The sequence below is a fragment of the Bos javanicus genome, chromosome 17, assembly GCF_032452875.1.
Source record: "Bos javanicus breed banteng chromosome 17, ARS-OSU_banteng_1.0, whole genome shotgun sequence".
Lineage (NCBI taxonomy): Eukaryota > Metazoa > Chordata > Mammalia > Artiodactyla > Bovidae > Bos > Bos javanicus.
The window spans coordinates 8,024,009-8,048,666 of record NC_083884.1 but is presented as its reverse complement, the minus strand read 5'-3'; the positions used below and the strand labels follow the sequence as shown (position 1 = coordinate 8,048,666).

Below are 24,658 nucleotides of genomic sequence, written 5' to 3'. Positions count from 1 at the left end.
GTAGAAACAATATATTTATATAGTGCACCAAGTCATAAACACTGCCCTATTATAATGCGGATGCCGCAGCTTTGTGCTCTAGCTGAGGGTGCACAGAAATACCTAGATGCCTTTCCTCCCAGTCGGCAAAGAAACTAAAGCTCAAGACTTTCGATTTCTCCTTTGAAAAGCAAAATATAACTGAAATGATACACAAAACACTGTTCTAGCGGCTAGCAACATAATAAATCTGGAAGACTACTAAGGATTTAGAACATTCCTACAAACCATATGTCATAATCTGAGACATATACAACACCACACTGATTTACTGGCTTTATTTATACTTTGTGGTACTATGCTATCATACAGTAATTGCACTGTGCATTTTCAGCAATTCTCCACAGCCATGTCTATTTTCTAATAGCTGATGAGTATCATTCAGAATTGAAACACCTTGATGAAGTCCTTCTGGTTGCTCTCTTATTGCCATATTTCAAAACACCAGGTATATGTAAATGTGTAGGCACATATATTTAACATGTATTCATTCAGAACTGCTAATAAAAAATTAAATACATTTGCATTTTTATTATCAGTCCTTTTAAAAAAGTTATTAAGAGTACTTAGAAAAACATATTGCACTAAGAATTCCTATTTGCACTCTTTGCATAAAGGTGTAAATAAAGGCAACTAATAAGCTACCCAGACACCCTTCTGAGCAAGTGGCTAAAAGCCAATCAATATTATGAGTTAATCCTCCCTGGATGCTCATTCAATTAAAGGTGTCAGTAATGCCTCATCTGATGTGGCCTCAATTAAATCCAACTATCTGATGGTGTGAAAACACAGGGGGATACAGCAACAGCAGCAAAAGCAGACAAACAGGCAGCCTTCGTGGGCCTGCTAATTACTACACCTGGCGTATATTATGGCTCCTGCACTCAACACAGTGCGAGGTGGCCTTAATTTCTGCTGCATTTGTGTGTGTGTGTGTGTGTGTGTGTGCGTGCTGCAGTCATCACTGGTGGGGGAACTCATCCGAATAGTAGTGAAAGCAATACACATTTGGGTCTTTGAGTTAAAACCTCTGATATCGATAAGTAATCTTTGTTTTGCTAAGAACCCCTTACATGGTTTTAAGGATTTCTGTGAAATTGTGTAAAAATGAGAAACAATGAGCCAACCACAAACAAAATTTCCTATAAGCTAGCTTTGATGAAGTCTGGAGAAAAGGAAATGAATGTCATTTCAGAAAACCAAACTGTGTTTTCCAATTGTGTGGGTTTTTTTAAAAAAATAATATTTACCAAAGTCAATGTATAAACTCTGAGGAAGTCAGATGACAACATACATCATGAAGTCTCACTGAAAGGAAGCTGATACATATTTCTGAGCTTAACAGCTCATACTGTAAATACAATCAGGCTCAAATTGAATAATTCCAATGTTTATGCCCTTAAAAAAACACGGAAAAAATCTCTACCATATAGGAAGAATGTCTTGTGTACACAGTGCCTCTAGAGGGCCAACTCTTAGCCACAGGGCAAGGAAGAGCCCTCCTCCACAGAGAGCTGCAGACACCATGTCCAGAGACGTTCCTGCATCCTGAGAACATGCTGGCTCTCCAGTAGTTCCTGTGGATTTCAGCCTGATGAGAGCGCCTAATGGAGGCAAGGACCAAGAAACTCTCTGGGGAGCGCATCGCATCCGTAGCCAGTGAGTATGGAATGAGGGGCACTGGATGCAATAAAAAGCCAGCCCAGCATACTGGGTTCGCCCAGAGGGATGGTGACAGCTGCTGATGAGGCAGGACCAGTCACGGGAGGGCAGAGAAAGAAACCCTCATCAACCCTGCGGGCCCCTGCCAGCCCCGTCTGACATAGAAGTGGGAAACCACTATAGCTAGATTTTGTTCCGTTTTCCCAGATTACGTGTGCACTTGTTGACAACTCTGGTTTCTTTCTAACACACTTCTGTTTCCCACCCACATATGTGTAAGAGGGAAAAGCACAATTTGCACAGGTCTGAAAAAGAGTTCAGGTTTCGATTCAGAGGATAAAGGATAATGGGAAAGATGGCCTCCCGTCCTCAAATGAGCGTGTGCCGCCCCGGGACAGGAAGGCTGATCTGCCCCAGTGAGCCAGTCACCCTTTGGTCACGGAGAGAGGCTTGGCAGTAGGAACTCCCTCTTGGCCCCAGTGACCAAGGCCGTGCAGTGACCCAGGTAGAGAGTCAATGGAGCAGAGGTGCTTCCATTAGCCAGCACGGCGGCAGCCTGCGTCTCATTGACAAGCTATTACTAAAACTAATTCCAATCCCCAAACATAAATCATTCTTACTATTTTTATGGCATTATCTTCCATTGTTCTTGCCAAATGTCCGCTTTCTGTGTAGTCTCTTCACTAAAAGCTACCCTTTACACTCTTTTAAATATGATTTCCCCTGCTTAAAAACACTGGGGGGAAAAGGTGATGCAAATAAATGTTTAAATGTCTGTAGTTTATGCTGCTGCTGCTGCTAAGTCGCTTCAGTCGTGTCCGACTCTGTGCGACCCCAGAGACGGCAGCCCACCAGGCTCCCCTGTCCCTGGGATTCTCCAGGCAAGAACACTGGAGTGGGTTGACAGTTCCTTCTCCAATGCATGAAAGTGAAAAGTGAAAGTGAAGTCGCTCAGTCGTGTCCGACTCCTAGCAACCCCATGGACTGCAGCCTACCAGGCTCCTCCGTCCATGGGATTTTCCAGGCAAGAGTACTGGAGTGGGGCGCCATTGCCTTCTCCAGTCTGTAGTTTATAGTAATGGTCAATTCTTATCATTAGAGAAAGAAGGGGGAAAAAGACTTGGAAGAAGAAAGATGATGACAAAGATGGGAAAAGGGGAAAAAACACAAAGAAGAAGGAAAGACGGGAAGAGACAGAGAGTCGGAGGCAGAGAGGACCACATCTGTATCCAGGTCCCTGCTGGCTGCCGCTCTCCTTCCCAGCATCCAGCGAAATCCTACCATTCTAAGCCCCAACATGGAATTAGAACCCATTCTCAATTATTCATCACATTTATGGAAACAGACTCTATGTCCCCATTCTTACTTTAAAACAGTAATGAGCAACCTGTTTCATTGATGGACAATTCAAGAAAAAATAAAACACCGACAGCCTACACTTAAAATATTCTTACCATGCCGTGCAGTGTGTGTTCCTATGCTGAATTTGTTCTGTCATAAATGAATTTCCCCCTGAAATTTCAAGAAACATGAAGGAGGAATAGCCACAGATTTTGCAGCTCTAGTCTATTTCCCTGGAGAAGGCAATGGCCACCTACTCCAGTACTCTTGCCTGGAAAATCCCATGGACGGAGGAGCCTGGTAGGCTGCAGTCCACGGGGTCGCTCAGAGTCGGACTCGACTGAGCGACTTCACTTTCACTTTTCACTTTCATGCATTGGAGAAGGAAATGGCAACCCACTCCAGTGTTCTTGCCTGGAGAATCCCAGGGACGAGGGAGCCTGGTGGGCTGCCGTCTATGGGGTCGCACAGAGTCGGACACGACTGAAGCGACTTAGCAGCAGCAGCAGCAGCAGCAGTCTATTTCCCTGCTTCTGATTCTAGGCGGGCCTCTGCCTTGCTTTGGCCAACAGAAAGCAGCATAAATGATGCTGTGCAAGTTCAAAAGCACACTTCAAGAAGTCATGCAAAAGTGTCCTCCCGGAACACTGCGAGTGGGAGTGGCCTGGGCCAACTTCCTTGATGAAAAGACCACATGGAAAGAGCAGTCTCACCTCTTAGCACCCGCCGCAGCAGTGCACGAGGGAGCAAGGTGAACGAGAGGAAATGCCTACCATCCCTCAGAATCACAGGAAAGAAAAATCACTGTTGTGGGCACTAAGCTTTGGGTATTTGGTATATCACACCATCATTTTTTTCCTCCAAGGTTCCTGACTCTCAGTAACATAGCCTACGTATTAGGATTACTTTCAAAATTCCCAAAGTGAAAACATTGGGATGTAAAGAATAAACACAACAGGAAAATTAATCTAGGCACTCATAGGATCAAAGCAGAAAATGTATCCACCCCCTACCCTAGAATGAGGATATAAGACAGTGATGGAACTTTTAATTGTGCAACACAGAACATGACGCCCTGATGAAATACTGGAGCACTGGAGCAATGTCTGCCCTCCTTAAGAGTCCAGGAGAACAGGGAGTATTTGCTGGCTGTTATTAGGTTCACAAACAGTACATTAGAAGAACAGGCCAAGGCGTGGTGGAGAAGCTCAAGTACAACGGAAGACTGTTAAGAATGTCAAGCAGGGTCTCAAAGAGACGCGAGAAATGAGGACCGAGCAGGCTGCACTTACCGCTTGCATGGCAGAACCTCTGGGAGGGTGGGGCTCTATGAGCAGCTGAGACGGCGTCTGCCCAAAACTTCGGATTTGAGCTTCCACAGCCTGAAAAAGGCACGGGCAAGTTTGAGGGTTAAGAGGTGCTAATTACAGGCAAAAGAACCACAAGTGTCACCTGGAAATGTCAGCCCTTACTTCTGGCTTGTTTCACACTGGAAATCACCCCGTGCTTCCACAGTGGGGCTGAGCACCTGGGCGGGCAACGAGGCTAAGGCCGCTCTGCAGGGCCAGGGCAGCTGTGCCTCCTAAACCCTGCAGAACTTTCTCATCTTGCGCCATGATGGGAAACAGAAACCAGCTCTTACAATCAGAAATTGTCCTTTTTGGCTTCATCTCTATTTTCTTGCATCTTTTTCCCCCTGCTTGCATCATCCCTGTTGACTTAAGGCTAATCTTTTACAGGTATAGAGAAAACCAAGCACTGCTTTGATTCTAGGCCCAATCTCACCCTGGGAAGTAGAAGAAAGAAATACAGCACCTGTGAAAAATCGCCTGATGCTCTTTTACCATGGGAAGAGCATTATTGTTGACAGTCTCTTTGAACCTAGGTGGCTGAACAGCAAAGTAAAAGCCATATGTTGCATCCAAGCAATAGCCCAGGACCACGTGTGTGTGCTCTTTTTGGAAGACGTGTGCCTAACTAAGCCCTTTGTTGCGAGCCCCTCACTCTTCCTGTCCACCCAGCCCAGGTGCTCACTTCCCAACCTCATCACAGAACTCTGAAATGCCAGACGTGGTCGCTGTCTGTAATGATTTTATCTCTTTACTTGTTTATGCCTGTCTCCTCCTACTAAAACAAGATCCGCGAGAGCGAGGACCTTATCTATTTTCTTCACTCTTAGATCTTTAAAATTGGGTGAATGAATAAATGCCACAGTATGTGTGAGGGGAGAGAAGGAAGCAGAGACATATAAAGGTGACTTCAACACCCCCACAGCAGTATTTTTAACTTCTCGGCTAAAAGAAGGAAGAAAATCTCTTTCTAAGGGGCTATATGTTTGTCATGCTGTTTTTTAATCCCTAATAAAACAGGTATTTCAATTTTTATATGCTCTGCAGAACTGTAGGCGATTAATAAATCATAAACAGGGAAATAAAATTATGCGGTATTAACTTCCTTTTTTATTTGATGAGGATACCATTAGTAGTCCTTTACAACCATCTTTTAGGAACAATGATAGCAATTCACCCATTTATGTATTCAATCGTAATCATCAAGGAGGTAAACAGTATATGAGGTATCAGTGTTTCTGCCCTTGAAGAAACTATTCCTAATATAGAAAGCAGAACATGTACTTGGATGACTGAATAACAGTCTGATGCAGTTAGCTCAATAAATTCAAGGAATGCACTATGGCCGGCTTAGGCAGAAAGGACTGCAAAGGCCTCTGTGAAAGCTGAGTGGTATGGGAAAAGCACCATGGGCTTTGAAGGCACACAGACCACGTGCTAACCCTGACTGCACACCGTTGACAAGCTATGTGACCCAGGGCGAGTCATTCAACCTCAGTTTCAATTTTCTTCTTGTAAGATATGGGTGATAATAATAATATCAACCTCACAGTGTTATTCAGTTCAGTTCAGCTCAACAGTGTCCGACTCTTTGCGACCCCATGAACCGCAGCACGCCAGGCCTCCCTGTCCATCACCAACTCTCAGAGTCTACCCAAACCCATGCCCATTGCCATCCAACCATCTCATCCTCTGTCGTTCCCTTCTCCTCCCCGCTTCAATCTTTCCCAGCATCAGGGTCGTTTCAAATAAGTCAGCTCTTTGCATCAGGTGGCCAAAGTATTGGAGCTCCAGCTTCAACATCAGTCCTTCCAATAAACACCCAGGACTGATCTCCTTTAGGATGGACTGGTTGGATCTCCTTGCAGTCCAAGGGACTCTCAAGAATCCTCTCCAACACCACAGCTCAAAAGCATCAATTCTTCGGTGCTCAGCCTTCTTTATAGTCCAACTCTGACATCCACACACGACCACTGGAAAAACCATAGCCTTGACCAGACGGACCTTTGTTGGCAAAGTAATGTCTCTGCTTTTCAATATGCTATCTAGGTTGGTCATAACTTTCCTTCTAACGAGTAAGCGTCTTTGAATTTCATGGCTGCAGTCACCATCTGCAGTGATTTTGATATTGAGGAGCAAATAGTATGTATGCAAAACAACACAGCAAAGTGCTTACTGGTACAGATTAGACTCTCAATATGCAGTCAGCCAATATTCATTGAGGGCTACTAACAACAATAACCCTGGATTACGAAATGGCAACCCACTCCAGTATTTCTGCCTGGAGAATCCGATGGACAGAGGAGCCTGGCTGGCTAGAGTCCATGGGTTGCAAAGAGTCAGACACAACAGAGCACACACACACATCAATAACAAATATTTATTTAGTAGTTACTATTTGCCAGATATTTTTCTACATGATTTTAGTATCTTGTTTCATTTAATCTTTAAACTGTATGATGTGAGTACTTTACTATATCTATTTACTGATAAAGAAAAATAATGCACAAAGAACTTAAATATCTTGTCCAAGGTCACACAGTAATTAAACAGCAGACTCAAATTTTGCATGTAAGCAGCCTGATTCAGGAGCTCATACTCTCAACCAGTAAGCTATTCTTCCTTATCTGTTAGGGACAATGCCATGGCCTAGGGATAAGACTGAGCACACAAAAAGCATGGGTTTACAACCCAATGAGTGAATTAATAAAGTAGCTCTAATACCAACATCATCATCGTCATTAAGTGTTTGCTCACACACAATTAGAGCAGCATGGCTTGGCAAGAGATAAGGCTAAACTCAGACTTCAGAAACCAGAAAAGGAGTCACCAGGAAGTGAGGAGTAGAGATTAGGGTCACTTCAGAGCAGTATCTAAAACATTTTTTGATGGGGTGAAATCAATTCACGATCAACATCAAGGACAATCTTGAGGAAAAAAATATCACAAAAGGGCAACCTTTTGGTGGGCAGGCCTAAGGTAGTCACAGAGAAGGAGGTGGGAGCACAGCTCTTTTAAGATGCATGGATTCACAACTGGCTTAACATAAACCTTAACGCGCTTTTAAAAACAGCGAAGCCAGTGTCCTTTCCCTTGACTGCCGCCTTCAGGGGTCCTGGCCCAACAGCCCACATACATTTCCCCTCATTTAAAAGAAGGGGAATGGGGAACAGGCAGCTTACATACTTGGCCTATGGAGTTAACTGGTTAAGAGTGCTAATCCTGATTTTCCCATTTATTTGCTGTGTTTGAATAGGTTGCTTAATAGAAATATTAATAATACCTCACTTGGAGAATTATATGGAAAATTAAGTAATACCTATAAAGTGTTTGGCACAATGCCAAGCACATACAAGGCACTAAATAAAATGTTGTTGGGTTTGGGGCCTTAGCGTGATCCCCATTAAACACAGCTAAAACAGAAAAGGAAGAAACGCTTCAGGAGTTTACAATGAGAGTGGTGATGATAATGAGTACATTATTAAAAAAAAACAAAAACTGAAATCTGGCTCAGCATTTCAAAGTATACTATAGGGCTAAGTGCCCAGAGTCGGAGAGATCTCCTTGGAGATTCAGAGAGCAGTCCAAAACATAAGGAACTGGATACCTCAGTCCTTACGGAAGCTGTGTTATTTGCAAGAAAGGGATAAATATGTGAACCACGACCTAAGGCCAAATCAACAATTCTTAGAGACTGATGACTTTGAGCAATGAAGACAAAAGACATTAATTCTTTTCTTTTGAACTTGCATATTTTAGAGTAGTAAAGCAATGAACAGAAATATAAATTTCTGTGAGGGAGAACTAGCTTTGCAGGAGAAAGTGCATTTTATGTCAGATGTGGAAATCTGAAGTGATAGTGACAGCTGTCAAGCCAGGCTGAGACGTCCAGGTGACAAAAGAAAGCCTAGGACTGGCCCTGGGCTGAAACATCAGAGGTGTTCACTTGGGTGTCATTCATACAAGAGAAATTTAAGTCAATGGTTTTTGATCCTTCCCTCTCACTCTGTTTATGTATGTATTTTTAAGCAGCAGAAATGATTTCCTTTTTCAAATGAAGTTTTACACAAAACCCCAATACAAAAAACAAAGAGACAGGGCTATTTAACTTTAAAGATGGGCAAAACCATCCTTACACAGCAGCTCCTGAGACAATTCTGAGAAATCTTAGGACTATGGAGCACAGTTTGAAGTCCACTGGTTAAGCTCCCAGGAAGAAAATACATGAGACACATACATAAAAGGACACAGAGGTGCAACTTAGGGAATGCTCATATTTAGGGTTTGATATGAAGAAGATGACAATAGAAGGGAGAGGCTGCTAGGAGCTGGGGAGCAGGATAGGGTGATGTGGAAGCTATAGATGAGAATTTCAAAGACAGAGTGGTCAGTAACACCAACTACTATAGAGAAACTAACGACATTATCGCACATAAATTTTTATTATAGATATAAATTAAATGCAACTGGCCTCAATACAACATAATACCAATATCCTTAATACTATATGTACTTAGCCTTCTTTTGAAACGAAAAGTACATAGATGGTGAGAAAACTTTTAAAACACCAATCTCCCCTTTCTAATACAATTTTTTTTGTCTTAAAATTTTAATAAAATTTACTCATTACTGACCTTTTGTATGGAGAAAGGGAATGGCACCCCACTCCAGTACTCTTGCCTGGAAAATCCCAGGATGGGGGAGCCTGGTGGGCTGCCATCTATGGGGTCGCACAGAGTCGGACACGACTGAAGAGACTTATCAGCAGCAGCAGCAGCAGCAGACCTTTTATAGGGAAATGATTTTTCAAGTCATGGAACACAGTGGTGTGAATTCTGTCTCAATTATGAAATAAAAGTTGTATTATCCCACATAGGTTAAATAATATTTTTCTTGCTAAGTCCTGAAGAAATCTAAAAAAATTACATAATTCTTAGACACAAATGTTGTATTTCTTGACTAACCTTTGAGTTGCTGGTGATAGCAATACAACAGAAAGGGCTTTATCAAGTGAGAAAATTATAGAATAAGACTGTAAGGTAATCTCAAATCTTTAGAGTCAAACCTAATATTATCAACTGATAATTCTAGATCCTTCTCATTGTTTCTAAAGCTCATTGCCATTCTGGCATTACCTTGATCTCTAAAGCAATTTACACTGTTGATCACACCGTGGTTGCTTCACAGTCTCTCTGCTCTGGCATCTATGGCTCTACACTAGCTTGGTTCTCTAACCTACTCCTTTATTCTCTGTGTTCTGCCAACCTCTACTCTTATTTCTCATCCACAAATGAACTCATCACTGCAAGTTCTCTTTTCACACTCACATTTTCTTGATCTAAACTTCCTGCCCTAGATTTTTTTTTTTTTTTTTAACATGACTTCAAATCTTAGCCCTATATGAAGGATTTCCAAATCTCAAGCCAGAGGACTGTCAATGTCTATGAAGTGTTCATTTACACTTTGCCTGATGGCCGTCCATCCATACTATGTGTATATCCCAGCACACTTAGAATTATCAAATCTAAAATCTGGAAAAATTAATTTTATTCTAGCATTCCTCAATCAAGGATGAGACTCCCCTTTTGATTTTATTTATAATGCTCAGAATCTTACTAACATTTAAAAATTCTACCTCTTGTATATAATCAGTAACTAGACCTAATTACTTCTTTTATAAGTTTCTCATACTCATCATTTCTATTTGAATCCAGGAATTTCTTATAATTTCAGGTATTGAGAATTAAAATAGTGTCTCTTCTGTTATTTGTCATTTAATTTCTTCCTACAGACTTGCGCTTTCTCAAACTCTCCTTTATGTAGTGTTCCCCTGATCAAATGTCTTCAATTAACTGCCAGTTCTTAAAAGATACAGTCTTACGCCTTCATATGAGGCACTGAGAAGAATGCTATATAATTTCTATGGTATCCTTGACAAAAAATAAATAACTTCATTTGAATCATGTAAAATATGAGACAAATTCAGAGACATTCAACAAAATATGTGACCACTTTCCACAAATATCAAGACTATTAAAGACAAGTAAAGATTGATTCATTCTTACATTTAGAAGAAAACCAAGAAGATATCGACTAAATACATGTGATTCAGTCATCGCATAAGATCATTAAACAGAAAAAGAGTTATTAGAGAATGTGGTGACCTTCACCAGGTCTGTAGCTTAATTACACTGAACAAATATTATTTCCATGGTCTTGATCATTTCACTAAAGTTATGTAACATGGTGATGGTAGCGGAGGGAGGGTGCTTGGGAAGAAACATACAAAAGAAATTTTGCAACTTGTCTGTGGCTAAACTTAATTCAAAATACAAATTTTTTAAAAGAAAGAAAAAGATGAAGGCCTACTGCGAGTCCCTCATCCAACTCTCTGTACAATCAAGCAGGGTTTCGTTCACACACAGAACCAGCCGTTTCTACCTTACATTTTCTCTTATGCCACTGTCTCTCCTAGATAAGTTCCTTCACCTTCAGTCTTCTAAGTCATACCACTCTCTAGAAAGCCCTGCTTGAGTCCTGCCTTGCCGCTGCTGCTGGTGTTCAGTTGCGAAGTCGTGTCCGACTCTTTGCAGCTCATGGACTGCAGCACTCCAGGTTTCCCTGTCCTTCACCGTCTGTCAGAGTTTGCTCAGATTTATGCACATTGAGTCAGTGAGGCTTTCTAACCATCTCATCCTCTGCCACCTCCTTCTCCTTTGGCCTTCAATCTTTCCCAGCATCAGGATCTTTTCCAATGAGTCGGCTGTTCATATCAGGTGGCCAAAGTATTGGCGCTTCAGCATCAGTCCTTCCAATGACTATTCAGAGTTGACTTCCTTCAGGATTGACTAGTTTGATCTTCATGCAGTCCAAGGGACTCTCAAGAGTCTTCAACAACAACACCAGTTTGAAAGCATCAATTCTTCAGCACTCATGACTACTGGAAAAACTAGAGCTTTGATTATATGGACTTTTGTTGGCAAAGTGATGTCTCTGCCTTTTTTTTTTTTTGGTCTATGTCTGTTATAGTTTTCCTTCTAAGGAGTGAGTGGTTTTTAATTTCATGGCTGCAATCACCATCTGCAGTGATTTGGAACCCAAGAAAATAAAATCTGTCATTGTTTCCACTTTTTTCCCTTCTATTTGCCATGAAGTGATGGGACTGAATGCCAAGATCTTAGTTTTTCGAAGGCTGAGTTTTAAATCAGCTTTTTCACTCTCCTCTTTCACCCTCACCAAGAGGCTCTTTAGTTCCTCTTCGCTTTCTGCCATTCAGTTCAGTTCAGTTGCTCAGTCGTGTCTGACTCTTTGCGACCCCATGAATCACAGCACGCCAGGCCTCCCTGTCCATCACCATCTCCTGGAGTTCACTCAAACTCACATCCATCGAGTCGGTGATGCCATCCAGCCATCTCATCCTCTGTCGTCCCCTTCTCCTCCTGCCCCTAATCTCTCCCAGCATCAGAGTCTTTTCCAATGAGTCAACTCTTCACATAAGGTGGCCAAAGTACTGCCATTAGGATGGTTCACCTGCATATCTGAGGTTGTTGAAATTTCTCCTGGCAATCTTGACTCCAGCTTGTGCCTCATCCAGCCCAGCATTTCACATGATGTACTCTGCATAGAAGTTAAATAAGTGGGTGACAATGTACAGCCTGTCACAGTCCTTTCTCAATTTTGAACCAGTGTTCCATGTGCAGTTCTAACTGCTGCTTCCTGACCTGCACACACAGGTTTCTCAGGAGACAAATAAGGTGGTCTGGTATTCCCATCTCTTTAAGAATTTTCCAGTTTGCTGTGGTCCACACAAAGACTTTTACATAATCAAAGAAGCATATGTTTTTCTGGAACTCCCTTGCTATTTCCATAATCCAACAAATGTTGGCAATTTGATCTCTGGTTCTGCTGCTGCTTAGAAACCTAGCTTATACATCTGGAAGTTCTTGGTTCACATACTGCTGAAGCCAGGCTTGAAGGATTTTGAGCATAACCTTGCTAGCATGTGAAATAAGCACAATCGTGTGGTGGTTTGAGCATTCTTTGGCATTGCCCTCCTTTGGGACTGGAATGAAAACTGACCTTTTCCAGTCCTGTGTCCACTGCTGAGTTATCCAAATGTGCTGACATATTGAATGCAGCACTTTGATAGCATCATCTTTTACCATTTTAAATAGCTCATCTAGAATTCTGTCACCTCCACTAGCTTTTTGTTCATAGTAATGCTTCATAAGGCCCACTTGACTTCACACTCTAGGCTGTCTGCCGCTGGGTGACTGACCACACCATTGTGGTTATCTGCATCACTAAGATTTCCCAAATCTTAGAGCTTGTTCATTCTGCTAATCACACATTTAATTCAGGCTTCCTTGTAATGTTAGTTTTTAGTATATTACTGGTCTGTCCAAGCAACTAAACCATAAGGCTAGAATATCATGTATTTCAGAAGTGTGCAAGCAGGAACAACAGTGCCTTGTACAAACTATTCACACAGCAAAGAAGTTTACCTGACCTTTTTTTGCTGTTGCTGTTAAAAATAACATCCTCTATTTTGCACGTATGTTTTATCAATCAGTCTTGTATCCCAAATGACTGATTTATAAAGATACACAAATAGGCCAACTTTAAGTGGAAATCAAAGTAAAACAAAAACTGGGCTGCAAAACAGAACCAGAAATGAACCATACACTTTAACCTATATTCTTCCTGGGATAACACACAAAATTATTAGTTTCTAGAGCCACACAATGTGGCATTCCAAAACATCTTTTTATTTGCCTGTAATTTAAAAGGTGTAATTTAAAAGGTCATGAAGCTCTAGAATAAAACAAAATATTACTTTTCAGCACTGGACAAGCTACCAGTAACTATTTTAAAAGTTATTTTGTCTATTTATATTGCCTTTTAATATGAAAGTAATATGGTGGTTTGGTTCCTAAGCCTTGTCTAACTCTTGCAACCTCATGGGCTACAGCCCACCAGGCTCCTCTGTCCATAGGATTTTCCAGGCAAGAACACTGGAATGGGTTGCCATTTCCCTCCTCATATTGAGTACCTTTTATGTACCGAGACCGCCCAATACTAGGACAGAAACAAGCTCAAGAGAAGAGCAAAGTTTAATTTTTTTTTTTTTTTTTTTTTGCTGCGCTCCAGAGCATGTGGGATCTTAGTTCTCTGACCAAGGACTGAAACTTGTGTTCCCTGCAGTGGATATACCAGGAAGTTTGGAGCACAGTTCTTGATGAGGCAAAATGGGAGTGAGAGGGAGAATGGGGAGTGATAAGTAAAGGCAGATATCTGTTGCTACAAAGAGGACAAAAGAGTCTTTGTTAGAAAAGTTCTATAAGGTATCACTAAAGGCAGTCCTGGGTGTTCGTTGGTAGGACTGATGTTGAAGCTGAAACTCCAATACTTTGGCCACCTGATGTGAAGAGCTGACTTATTTGAAAAGAACCTGATGCTGGGAGGGATTGGGGGCAGGAGGAGAAGGGGATGACAGAGGATGAGATGGTTGGATGGCATCACCGACTCAATGGACATGGGTTTGGGTGAACTCCGGGAGTTGGTGATGGACAGGGAGGCCTGGCGTGCTGCTGTTCATGGGGTCGCAAAGAGTCAGACACGACTGAGCACCTGAACTGAACTGAACTGAACTGAAAGGCAGTAATCCTCATTCTTTCAGCCCCCAACACACCTGAGGGATACAAAAACACTCCAGGGTCTCTCTGTAGCAGTGATTCTCAAAGGTCAAGTGAGAAATCCTGGGGGAATATGTGTGGTTTGAAAAAATTCCTTCAAGTAATTTTGTTTATCACTCTCTCTTCACTTTTCACTCCAGCCCTTTGTTTATACAGGAATATTTCTATTCCTGATATTCTATTCTATTCCTGAATATTTCAGATGCATAACAGAGGTCTGAAATCACAGGAAACATATAGGAATAACAGTACGGTGAACAGGTAATAGGGTAGCTTAATGAACTCTACCAAATGCCTAAACTGTTTTTAATAAACTCTACTTCATCTAGAGAGTTTTGGTCCCAGGTGATAAATTTTTAGAATTTGTTTATTATGCTAAATTTTTATTATGAAATAGGATAATGAATCCCCATGTACCCATTAGTCAATTTCAATAATTATTAACACATTTGGCCTTAGGTTACTTCAAGGGGGGATTCAGCCTAGGCAATGTGCTAGAAAGATTTATTGGAATATAGGAGAGTGTGCCTGCCTTTAAGCAGTTTGTTTTTTCAGGTTTACTGCAAAACTACATGGAGAACAAAAATATTAAAAAAAATCCCAAATTATAAACATTAGCCAGCAGACTTCATCTCTGTTCAGAAAGGTTAAACACGTGTGGACTTGAAAGGAGATGTTCAATGCTAAAGCTGCAAATTTGATTAGGTGACTTCTCTTGTTAAAATCCTTCCATCCAAATTCCTTATCATAGGCTGGCCCCATAGCATGAGGTTAAGTATGCAGACGCTGCAATCAGACTGCTGCAGTTCAGATATTAGCTTTATCACATAGTAGCTGAGTGACTCTGGCAAGTTAGGCCTTAGTATTCTTGTCTAAGAATGGTGATAATGATAGTGGGTATTTATTGAGTTGTTGTAAAGTTTAAATGAAATAATATAAAATACAGAACAGTTCGTGACACCTCTGTAAGTGTCTGATGTTAGTATTACAACATATACACAAGAGACAGCATGGTGTGTGGTGAGGTTAAGGAAGCATTTACTAAATGTTTCTAATCACTTATAATTAAGACTAATAACAACAGTGATCTGGCTCTCCGGCCTATGTTTCCAGTCTCATCCTGACACTGTCCCTCTTAAACTCTGTAAGATGTGATGTAATGTGACATACTGCTTTTATATATACTGCTTTCCTATTCTTTTCTATCCCCTTTCTCTGTGTGGTTGCCTTCTCCTCATTCTTTAAGATGAGCTCACATATCTCTGCACTCCGAGAAGTCTCTTTCTAGGTTTCATTCAGACAGTTGCTCTCCTCTGTTGCTCTTGGAGCAACTGTGTCCAGACCCCCTACTTACTTTACCTACTTAACTAAAATTCTGAATCACTGGTCTAATTCCTGTCTCATTGAGAGCAGAGACTTCCAAGTATTGCTGTGCCTCTGGGGGCCTGACACACAGTAGGTGCTCAAGAAATAAGAATGAAATGCTGAATGAATAAAAGGTTATCCAAGTCAGCACAATTCAGCAGGGATGCAGCTAAGAGATACCTCCTAACACTATCACAGAGCAGCCTACCACTGAAAAAAACATTCTGCTAAACATTTCTACCAGAAAGTTTACTTCATTCTTATTCATCAATTCCCAATTATTTCTGTAAATAGCCTGTTACTACTTTCTATAATAAAGCTGAATCCAGCAGGCAGCATTCCAGATGTTGAAATACATAGTAATAAAAAAGACTAAGCAAATACTTCAAGACTTTCCAGTAAAACCACATACTTATATTTTATAAACAGCATCTCAAATATTACCTAGAGAATTTATTAATGGATTTCCAAATGGAAATATTATGAAAAGATTTTCAACAAGCTGTGTATTCTATTGTTTTCTGTGCCAACCACTGCATACTTGCCAGATTTTATGGCTACACTGAGAGAAAGGGACATTATATTAATATGTAGAGGGAATATAGGTACACACACTAGATAAAATGAAAGAATGAGAGAAACACAAGAAAAGGAAAGTAGACTGGCTTAGTGACAATGCAGGGCTTCAACTTAGGAATGAATATTTAGACTCTCTGAAGTGGTCTTTTTAATCTAACAGAGGAAACAAGTGAACTCGGTACAGCACTTAGTAACCAACGATAAAGCTGTAAAACTTTATTTTAAGATGGGTTTGGGGGAGAAATAACTTAAACATATGGATGCAATTAAGGTAAACACATATGTACTCTGCTTTTCTTAAGCACACAACTCTGAAATTGCATTTTATCCCCTATATATTTACATCTAAAAGCACTATAAACTTGGGATAGGGAAATTGAAAAAATCATTTAATAAAAAGTAACGTGCCATTATTAGTATACTAAAATTTTGACATTACCAAAATTAAGTTCTAGAAGGCTATCTTAAGACTGTAGAGTAACTCACCAAAAGATATTTACAAATCCAAATAAGACTTCATAGTTTGGATTTCAGAATTAATTCAATTTTCACCATTTAAAAAGAGTCATAATAGGCCATTTAGTGATTTCTCCTGTGTTACATAATATCACTTGAGCCTCTTCTTCCCCTTACCCTTCACACAGTTGAATTAAACTGGAGAAAAACTTGCTGGATATTTGACCAATTTCCACTCAAAATTTACTAACTAACTTTCTAGTTAACCAGCTTCAGTGCTTTCTGAGGCCACTGTTAAAATATGCTGGATATCAGCAAGTTAAAAAAGCTTACTAATCATTACATGTTGAAGTTAGCATTTAATTCCTAAAGGACAAAAATCCTGATAATACTGCAGCCATGAAATTAAAAGACGCTTACTCCTTGGAAGGAAAGTTATGACCAACCTAGATAGCATATTCAAAAGCAGAGACATTACTTTGCCAACAAAGGTTCGTCTAGTCAAGGCTATGGTTTTTCCTGTGGTCATGTATGGATGTGAGAGTTGGACTGTGAAGAAGGCTGAGCGCCGAAGAATTGATGCTTCTGAACTGTGGTGTTGGAGAAGACTCTTGAGAGTCCCTTGGACTGCAAGGAGATCCAACCAGTCCATTCTGAAGGAGATCAGCCCTGGGATTTCTTTGGAAGGAATGATGCTAAAGCTGAAACTCCAGTACTTTGGCCACCTCATGCGAAGAGTTGACTCATTGGAAAAGACTCTGATGCTGGGAGAGATTGGGAGCAGGAGGAGAAGGGGATGACGGAGGATGAGATGGCTGGATGGCATCACCGACTCCATGGACGTGAGTCTGAGTGAACTCCGGGAGTTGGTGATGGACAGGGAGGCCTGGCGTGCTGCGGTTCATGGGGTCGCAAAGACTCGGACACGACTGAGCGACTGAACTGAACAGAACTGAACTGAAGGCCAAAAGAGAATCCATGACAAGTAGATATACTTGATTAAAATGGATCAAGAATCTAAAAGAGAAAATTATCTTTATACCTAATATATATGGTCTTGTTTGCATAATACCTCTAGCTGGTTAAAAAAAAAGGCAAAGCAACATTTAGAAACACTGAGAAACCAAGTTCCCTCTGAATATAAGAAATGAAATACAGAATTACTTTTTAAAAGCGAGAACAATAAATGTACAAACTAAAAAGCATAATAAACCTAACTCAAATTATTTAAAAGGAATCTTTTAAGATAGAAATGTAAATATTCAAGTTCTCTGGAAATAAGAAATATAGAATTCAAACTTTATACAGTATAATGTAAAAGATAACCTATCAGAGAAAAAAGTTTCATGGATATACTACTATCAGTTGGAATTTTAAAAAGTCAATTAGATTTATGGTCAAAATAAACACCAGACAATATTTAATCAACAAATTATGCAAAGTAATCCACACAAAAGATGGATATAGTGAATAAATATGTTAACTGAACAGACGTCATTCTATGTAAATTTGGACTTGAAAGACTGAAACTATTTTTAATTTTGAGAAAATTTTTTATTATTATGTAAAAACTAAACTATGTTAATGGAATACTACACAGTCATTAAAGTGAATGGGCAGAACTGAACACATGTGATATGGAAACTAGCCTATAGTACATTGATTAAAACAATTCCAAATCAACAAAGAATATAGTGCATTATGTCATTTAACAAAAAAATTAAATGTAAAAATAAACTATAACAACACCCTTACACATGTTAAATGAGTACATGCTATGTGAGTACATACATAAATACACATGTATAAAATCTGGAAAGGTACATAAACCTACCAGTTTTTATCTCTGGTGGACGGTGGATGAAAAGATTGGCAGAATAAAAATGAATACCTTCTTCACGTTTATTCTAGTTGGTGTCTTAAACAAAGCAAGTATTACTTTTAAAATAAAGAGTAACAAAAAAATTTCCTTTAAAAAAAAATCTAAAACTAAAAAATCTAAGGAAAAATCGAAAATACAAAACAGCTTTATGAAGTTTAATTTTTTCATTGAAATAGTAACCAGAAGTATTTCTTAACCATCTCAGAACAATTCCAGTTGATAAATTGGTCAAACACTGTGAAACCAACAGACCTTACTACAAAGTTAATTTTGTTATTTTGAGGTTATTTCCTAAATTATTTCTATCTGGTTTCAAGGAGCCATTAGTTTTAGCAATATTTTACCATCATTTACTGCTAACTAAATATTTAGAAAGGCATGCAGTATACATTTTGTAAGCAAACTATGTTCTACTTACATTTGGTATTTGGAGACATATACATATCATGATGGCATATAATATACATAAAGAGCAAAGAGAGAATAGCCAGCTAAATAAAGTAAACCTCTTTTAAAAACAAAAAGAATTTAGGGACAAGAAACCAGGGGAGAGGGAAAATTAGAAAAAGGAGTATTTTTACTTATTTATCTACTCAATAATATTATGGAAGTCACCACTTAAACTTTATGTTTAAGTTATACATAAAATAACTATAAATTGTGAAAATATGGCCGGGTTTCCCATCAGAGCCTTTAACTGAGCCCATACATTCCGGGCACATTACACTGAGACCCAGCGCAGCCTCACTACAATCTCTGCTTCTCGGAGCTGTCCATCCACCGCAGCATAATTCCAGCTGCCAATCTGAAAGAAACCAGCTAGTCAGAGCAGACACAACCAACAGAAACAAATGTCACTCAATAATGTTCAGCAGTACTGTGTTCATGGATAATTTCAAACAGTATCTCTGTCTAGAACATTGATGTGCTCATTCAAAACACCTCCATCTCTAGCTACTGGAAACGAGTAGATAAAGCCGCCTGCCTAGAAAAATAAGTGGAATGTTACTTCAAAGAGGTTGCCAATACTAAGAGGCAAACAGTGAAAACACAGTCAAAGTTCTCAAAGGGAAAAAAAAAGAAATCAGGATAGTTGCATTCAGAAGGTTAAATTATTTCCTAAAACTAGACAAGTCTGTTTAAACTATGTCATGGAAACAGTCATTTGGTCATTCATTTGTTAAGAATCATTTCATCTATTTTCTCAGTCGTATTTGTGAGTATCCACCACGTACAAACACTGAAATGAGGTAGAATGAGGAATCTTTGATTTCAAGAAACTTAAGACTGAAAGACAACACACACACACACACACACACCTGGCAGAGACAGAGGGAAGGCAATATGTTTACTGTTACAACAGCGTTAAGTCATATGTAACGTTTAAAAATTTTGCACTTAAGTGTTTCCTGAATACTGTATTCACAGAACCTCAGTTCTTCCTTTGCACCAGTAATATAAACTAAAAATAGTGATTCCAAGTAAACTTCCTCTTCTTTGTAGAAACAAAAGAAAATAACACTGCTATTCTGAAATTTGAAATCTGACTATGCTATTCTAACAGTCAGCAATCGGTTACACTTGCAAATAGTCTTACAGAGATTTTTCAAATCTAGGTAATTTGACTTAACCATTCTAGAAGCTTGAATTTAGTTTAATATTTTGAAAAAAAATTTTCAGTCACTTGATTTGAGAGTACTTTCACACTTTCAATTTAAAATAAAGATGGTGCCAAGAGAGCACAGGGTTATGACAGAAATCATCAGCATAATAGAGCGGCTCAGGATTCCTTGGGCAACTGATAGAGAAAAAAATCATAAAAATATGAACACTCTGCTTCACGTCCTTGGGTGTATAAATTTAGCTACACCTACTTAATTCAAAAGTCTGCAAGAGGCATAATTGGCAAAATATGAAGATTAGCTTTATTGACAATTTTAATGTTTAAGGGAAACTCTGATTGTGATTTTAATATACAAGACAGTTTGGCATAATTTCAAGGTTTTATGTAGGTTTTCAATTAAAACTTGACTAATCCTTACTGTTTATTTGGCTTTTCACCGTACAGTTCCTGCCCTGCACTGTGTCAAATGTGCCATCTGTGTAACACACTTCTGGCCAGAGATGCATCAGGATTATTTTTGTTACACTCTGAATTGCGGCCGTGTGCAATCTTAACTTATTGTATTCAAAATTTCCACTTTATTCTCTTGCTACAACCATTGTAACCCCGTTGTACTAATGTTCTACTCTTAAATCTCACCGCAGTCACAACAAAGATTCCTGCTCCCCCACCTGCTTCAAACAGGCTTACAGACCATTCCCCTAACTATTTAGCAAATGTTAACAATGCTATAAATACCAATTGTGTTTATGCTTTCTGAAAGATTCACTGCAGCGAGTGTTCTGCAGTAGTGTTAGAGCTGGAGTAAGCTGTTGACTCCCACCATGAAAATGATTGAATTCTAAGCCAAAAATGCTTTTCCTTGGATAAGATATCTGATTTGCTACTGCTGTCATGAGACTGGGGTCATCTAAACTTAAACACTGCTGCTGCTTCTTTTGGAAAACAGATCTTCTCAGAGTGATTATGTGTTACTACAACAGCATTTGGAAGAGGGAAAATCAACCACTGACACTAAACACAACTTAGGGGAAATTTTTCGGGTTTTACTTTCATATTATGAGACCCACTGTATGTAATTCCTTAAATCGAGCAGGATCACATCTCTCCTTTTCCTCTTCTCTACTCATCTTTATAAATAGAGCTGAGTTCCATTTTCAGAAGGAATGAATAACTTTAATTTCTGAACTCACATAAACATAAAATAACAGTGCATTTGCTTGAAGAGAAAACGATGCTTCCAGAGCAAATGTAGTGAGTATTTCAGTAAGGTGAGAGAAGGAAAAGCACAGACGGCAGATGCTGTTTCCATCAGCGGTGCCCTAAGCAGCACCTACAGGCAGCGCGCCTTCTGGTCTCTGAGCCCCCACCTCCGCCCCCTAGCCCCGGTGCACCCTGGAGTGTGTCCCTGTACTCCCTACACGCTGGGTGCTCGAACCCTATGCTGTGTCTGTACTTTTCCTGTTGTCAAAGTCTACCATCAAGTCCTACACACAGGGAGCTGAATGACTAGAAAAAGTTGTTTCAAAAAATAGGTCTGTAATTAAATAAATCATCTCTAATGGTGAAGTTTCAAACACGAGTAAAAGGCACTGAATTCGGCGGCAGAGGCTTTTTTCTGTATATATCCAAGAACATCATATAGAAACCACGATAGCTGACTTTAGCATGCGACTCTGGCATTGGTTAACACAGTCTAATCTTAGAGCTGGAGACTTTCTACTCTTTAACTTTATACTTTGTGGTATTTGAATTCTCAGGGTTCTGGCACATTTTTGGATAAATAAGTTGTAAAATCCCTTTATATACCATTTAATTATATACAAACCATACAAACACCACACATACACAATTTAGTAGTGAACCCAGAAATCAAGATTTTATGAGTCCTGAGTCAAAAGCCTTCCTGCTTTTAGAAAATGATGATAAGAACTACAATTAACAGCGATATACCAAAGATATTTTCTGAAAGAGTGGAAGTGATCTTTTGTGGTCCTCCTCAAATATGCTGGAAAAAATGAGGGAATTTGTTTCCAAAATGTATGAAAAACAATCCTAGTTCAGCGAGTTAAAAAACTGATTACAGGTACTGTAATTTCTGAGAGAGGTAAGTGAAGAAATTGTAACCTCCTTCATCTTTACTGAAGTTACACAAAGACCATTATATATAAAGTCACTATCCTACCAACATTAAATGGCCAGTCCCAGAAAGTAGTCACAAAAGACCTCCAAAAAGTCAAAACCAAAGTCAATATTCTTATCCTCATGTTAACCTGCATTGCTTGCTTGAATTTTTAAGCAGATACTTTTTCCCCTCACAAGAGTGAAAGACCAGGAGTTTGGATTTTTCCTTTTGATTTTCCAGAGGATAAATTTTCAGCATACAGAAAGTAGCAAATAAAAGAATTCCATGATCTCGCTAATCAAAGATTAAATAACTATTTTCAGTTGCTGCTGCTGCTGCTGCTAAGTCGCTTCAGTCGTGTCCGACTCTGTGCGACCCCGTAGACAGCAGCCCACCAGGCTCCTCTGTCCCTGGGATTCTCCAGGCAAGAACACTGGAGTGGGTTGCCATTTCCTTCTCCAATGCATGAAAGTGAAAAGTGAAAGTGAAGTCGCTCAGTCGTGTCCGACTCTTAGTGACCCCATGAACTGGAGCCTACCAGGCTCCTCCGTCCAAGGGATTTTCCAGGCAAGAGTATTGGAGTAGGGTGCCATTGCCTTCTCCGTATTTTCAGTTAGATGACCATATAAACATCTAAGATGACCATATAAACATCAGAAATTTCCTAATGTATAAATACACATCACAAAATGTGTATTTTCTATGTTTCAAAACATGATCTGTTTTTGTATGTAATATGGAAAGTATTTTTCCATAACAATAAATATAGAAATATACAGTTATAATTTTAATGATGTATATAGTAGCATTTCACTGTACGGATTTACCTATATTTATTTAATCAGTTTCTTTACTGTTAGATATTTATGTGGTTCTTGTGGGGTTTTTTTTTTTTTTGCTATTATGAGCAACTATGAAAGTGAAAGTCACTCAGTCATGTCCAGCTCTTTGTGACCGATACAGTCCATGGAATTTTCCAGGCCAAATACTGGAGTGTGTAGCCTTTCCCTTCTCCAGGGGATCTTCCCATCCCAGGGATCAATGCATTGCAGGTTCATTCTTAAACAGCTGAGCCACAAAGGAAGTCCTGAGCAACTATATCTGTTTTCTAAAAATTAGAAATTTTTGTTATTTTTCATCTTCGGTAGTCCAACAGGTAAAAAATGTGTTGGATTTTACTGAATGCAACTGAATTTCACTGATTACTAGCGAGGCTTCATTCATTTATGGCCTGGACTTCATCTTTTGTGAATTATCTATCCCTGAAATTTATCATTTGTTGTCTTTTTTTGGACGTACAAAAACTTCAGTTTTTATGTAGACAAATGTAACAATTTCTTTAATGACTTTGGTTTTGTTACTGACATACAAAAGGAGCCTTTTCCATTCCAAGATTATAAAACTACTTACTACAGTATTTTCTATGTCCTGTAGTTCAGTTTTTTATACTTATACTATAACCTTTATTCCAAATAAATATATGTAATTCATCTGTAATTTCTTTCACTTTAAGATGTGAAACAGGGATCTAAATTTATAACAATTAGCTAGCTGTCTTAACATAACAGGTACATAAGATAGCCTTTTCCCAGTGATTTAAAATACCACCTCTATCATATATTCTCATATCTATTTATGAAACTGGAGAAGGAAATGGCAACCCACTCCAGTACTCTTGCCTGGAAAATTCCATGGACAGGGGAGCCTGGTAGGCTACAGTCCATGGGTTCACAAAGAGTCGGACACGACTAAGCGACTTCACTTTCTTTCTATAGTTCCTTTTGGAGAAGGAAATGGCAACCCACTCCAGTGTTCTTGCCTGGAGAATCCCATGGACAGAGGGGCCTGGTGGGCTACAGTCTATGGAGTTGCAAAGAGTTGGAGAAGGAAATGGCAACCCACTCCAGTGTTCTTGCCTGGAGAATCCCAGGGACGGGGAAGCCTGGTGGGCTGCTGTCTATGGGGTCGCACAGAGTCGGACACGACTGAAGTGACTTGGCAGCAGCAGCAGAATGACTAACACACACACACACATTTCTGAAAGCTCTATTCTGTTTCACTGAACGTTAAAACTAGAGCACAGTGTTTTCGTTACTCTAGTTCATACTTTGAGGAAGTAATCAAAACCTATATATTTACTTTAAATTTCGTTTTATCCTGGTCTTTTGGTTTCTCAGGCTATCACGTTTAAGAAATAGCTAATTGTAGAGCAGGAAGGCAGGTGTCCAGCAGACAGACATATTGACACAGGAACAAGAAGTGAGAACTGATAGTTTTAAAGTAGAAACAGGAAAAATACAAAAAGAGAGCATACCAACTGAGAAAGCAAGTAGTATGGAATTCTTTATTGTAGGGTCAAATACACCACAGAACAATCACTAACATTAATAAAAAATAATATTCACTAATCACATTCTTCAGTGGTCTTTACTTATTACTGTCTATAGGAAAGTGGCCTCTACGCCTAAAAACCGCAGAGAACCCATAGTTTCTCAGGCACACACAGAACAAAGACCGAGGTGGCTTAAGTCTCAAAAAGAT

At 39.5% G+C, this 24,658-nt stretch overlaps 1 protein-coding gene across 7 annotated transcripts in view; it reads right to left on the bottom strand.

The window, feature by feature from the left end:
• LRBA (LPS responsive beige-like anchor protein) overlaps window positions 1–24,658 on the bottom strand; it is a 753,999-nt gene that overhangs the window by 50,301 nt on the left and 679,040 nt on the right. For all 7 annotated transcript variants that reach the window (XM_061384015.1, XM_061384012.1, XM_061384019.1 and 4 more), the window contains exon 49: window positions 4,335–4,424. In XM_061384015.1, the coding sequence (XP_061239999.1) occupies window positions 4,335–4,424 (90 nt within the window). The remainder of the gene's footprint in view (window positions 1–4,334; window positions 4,425–24,658) is intronic.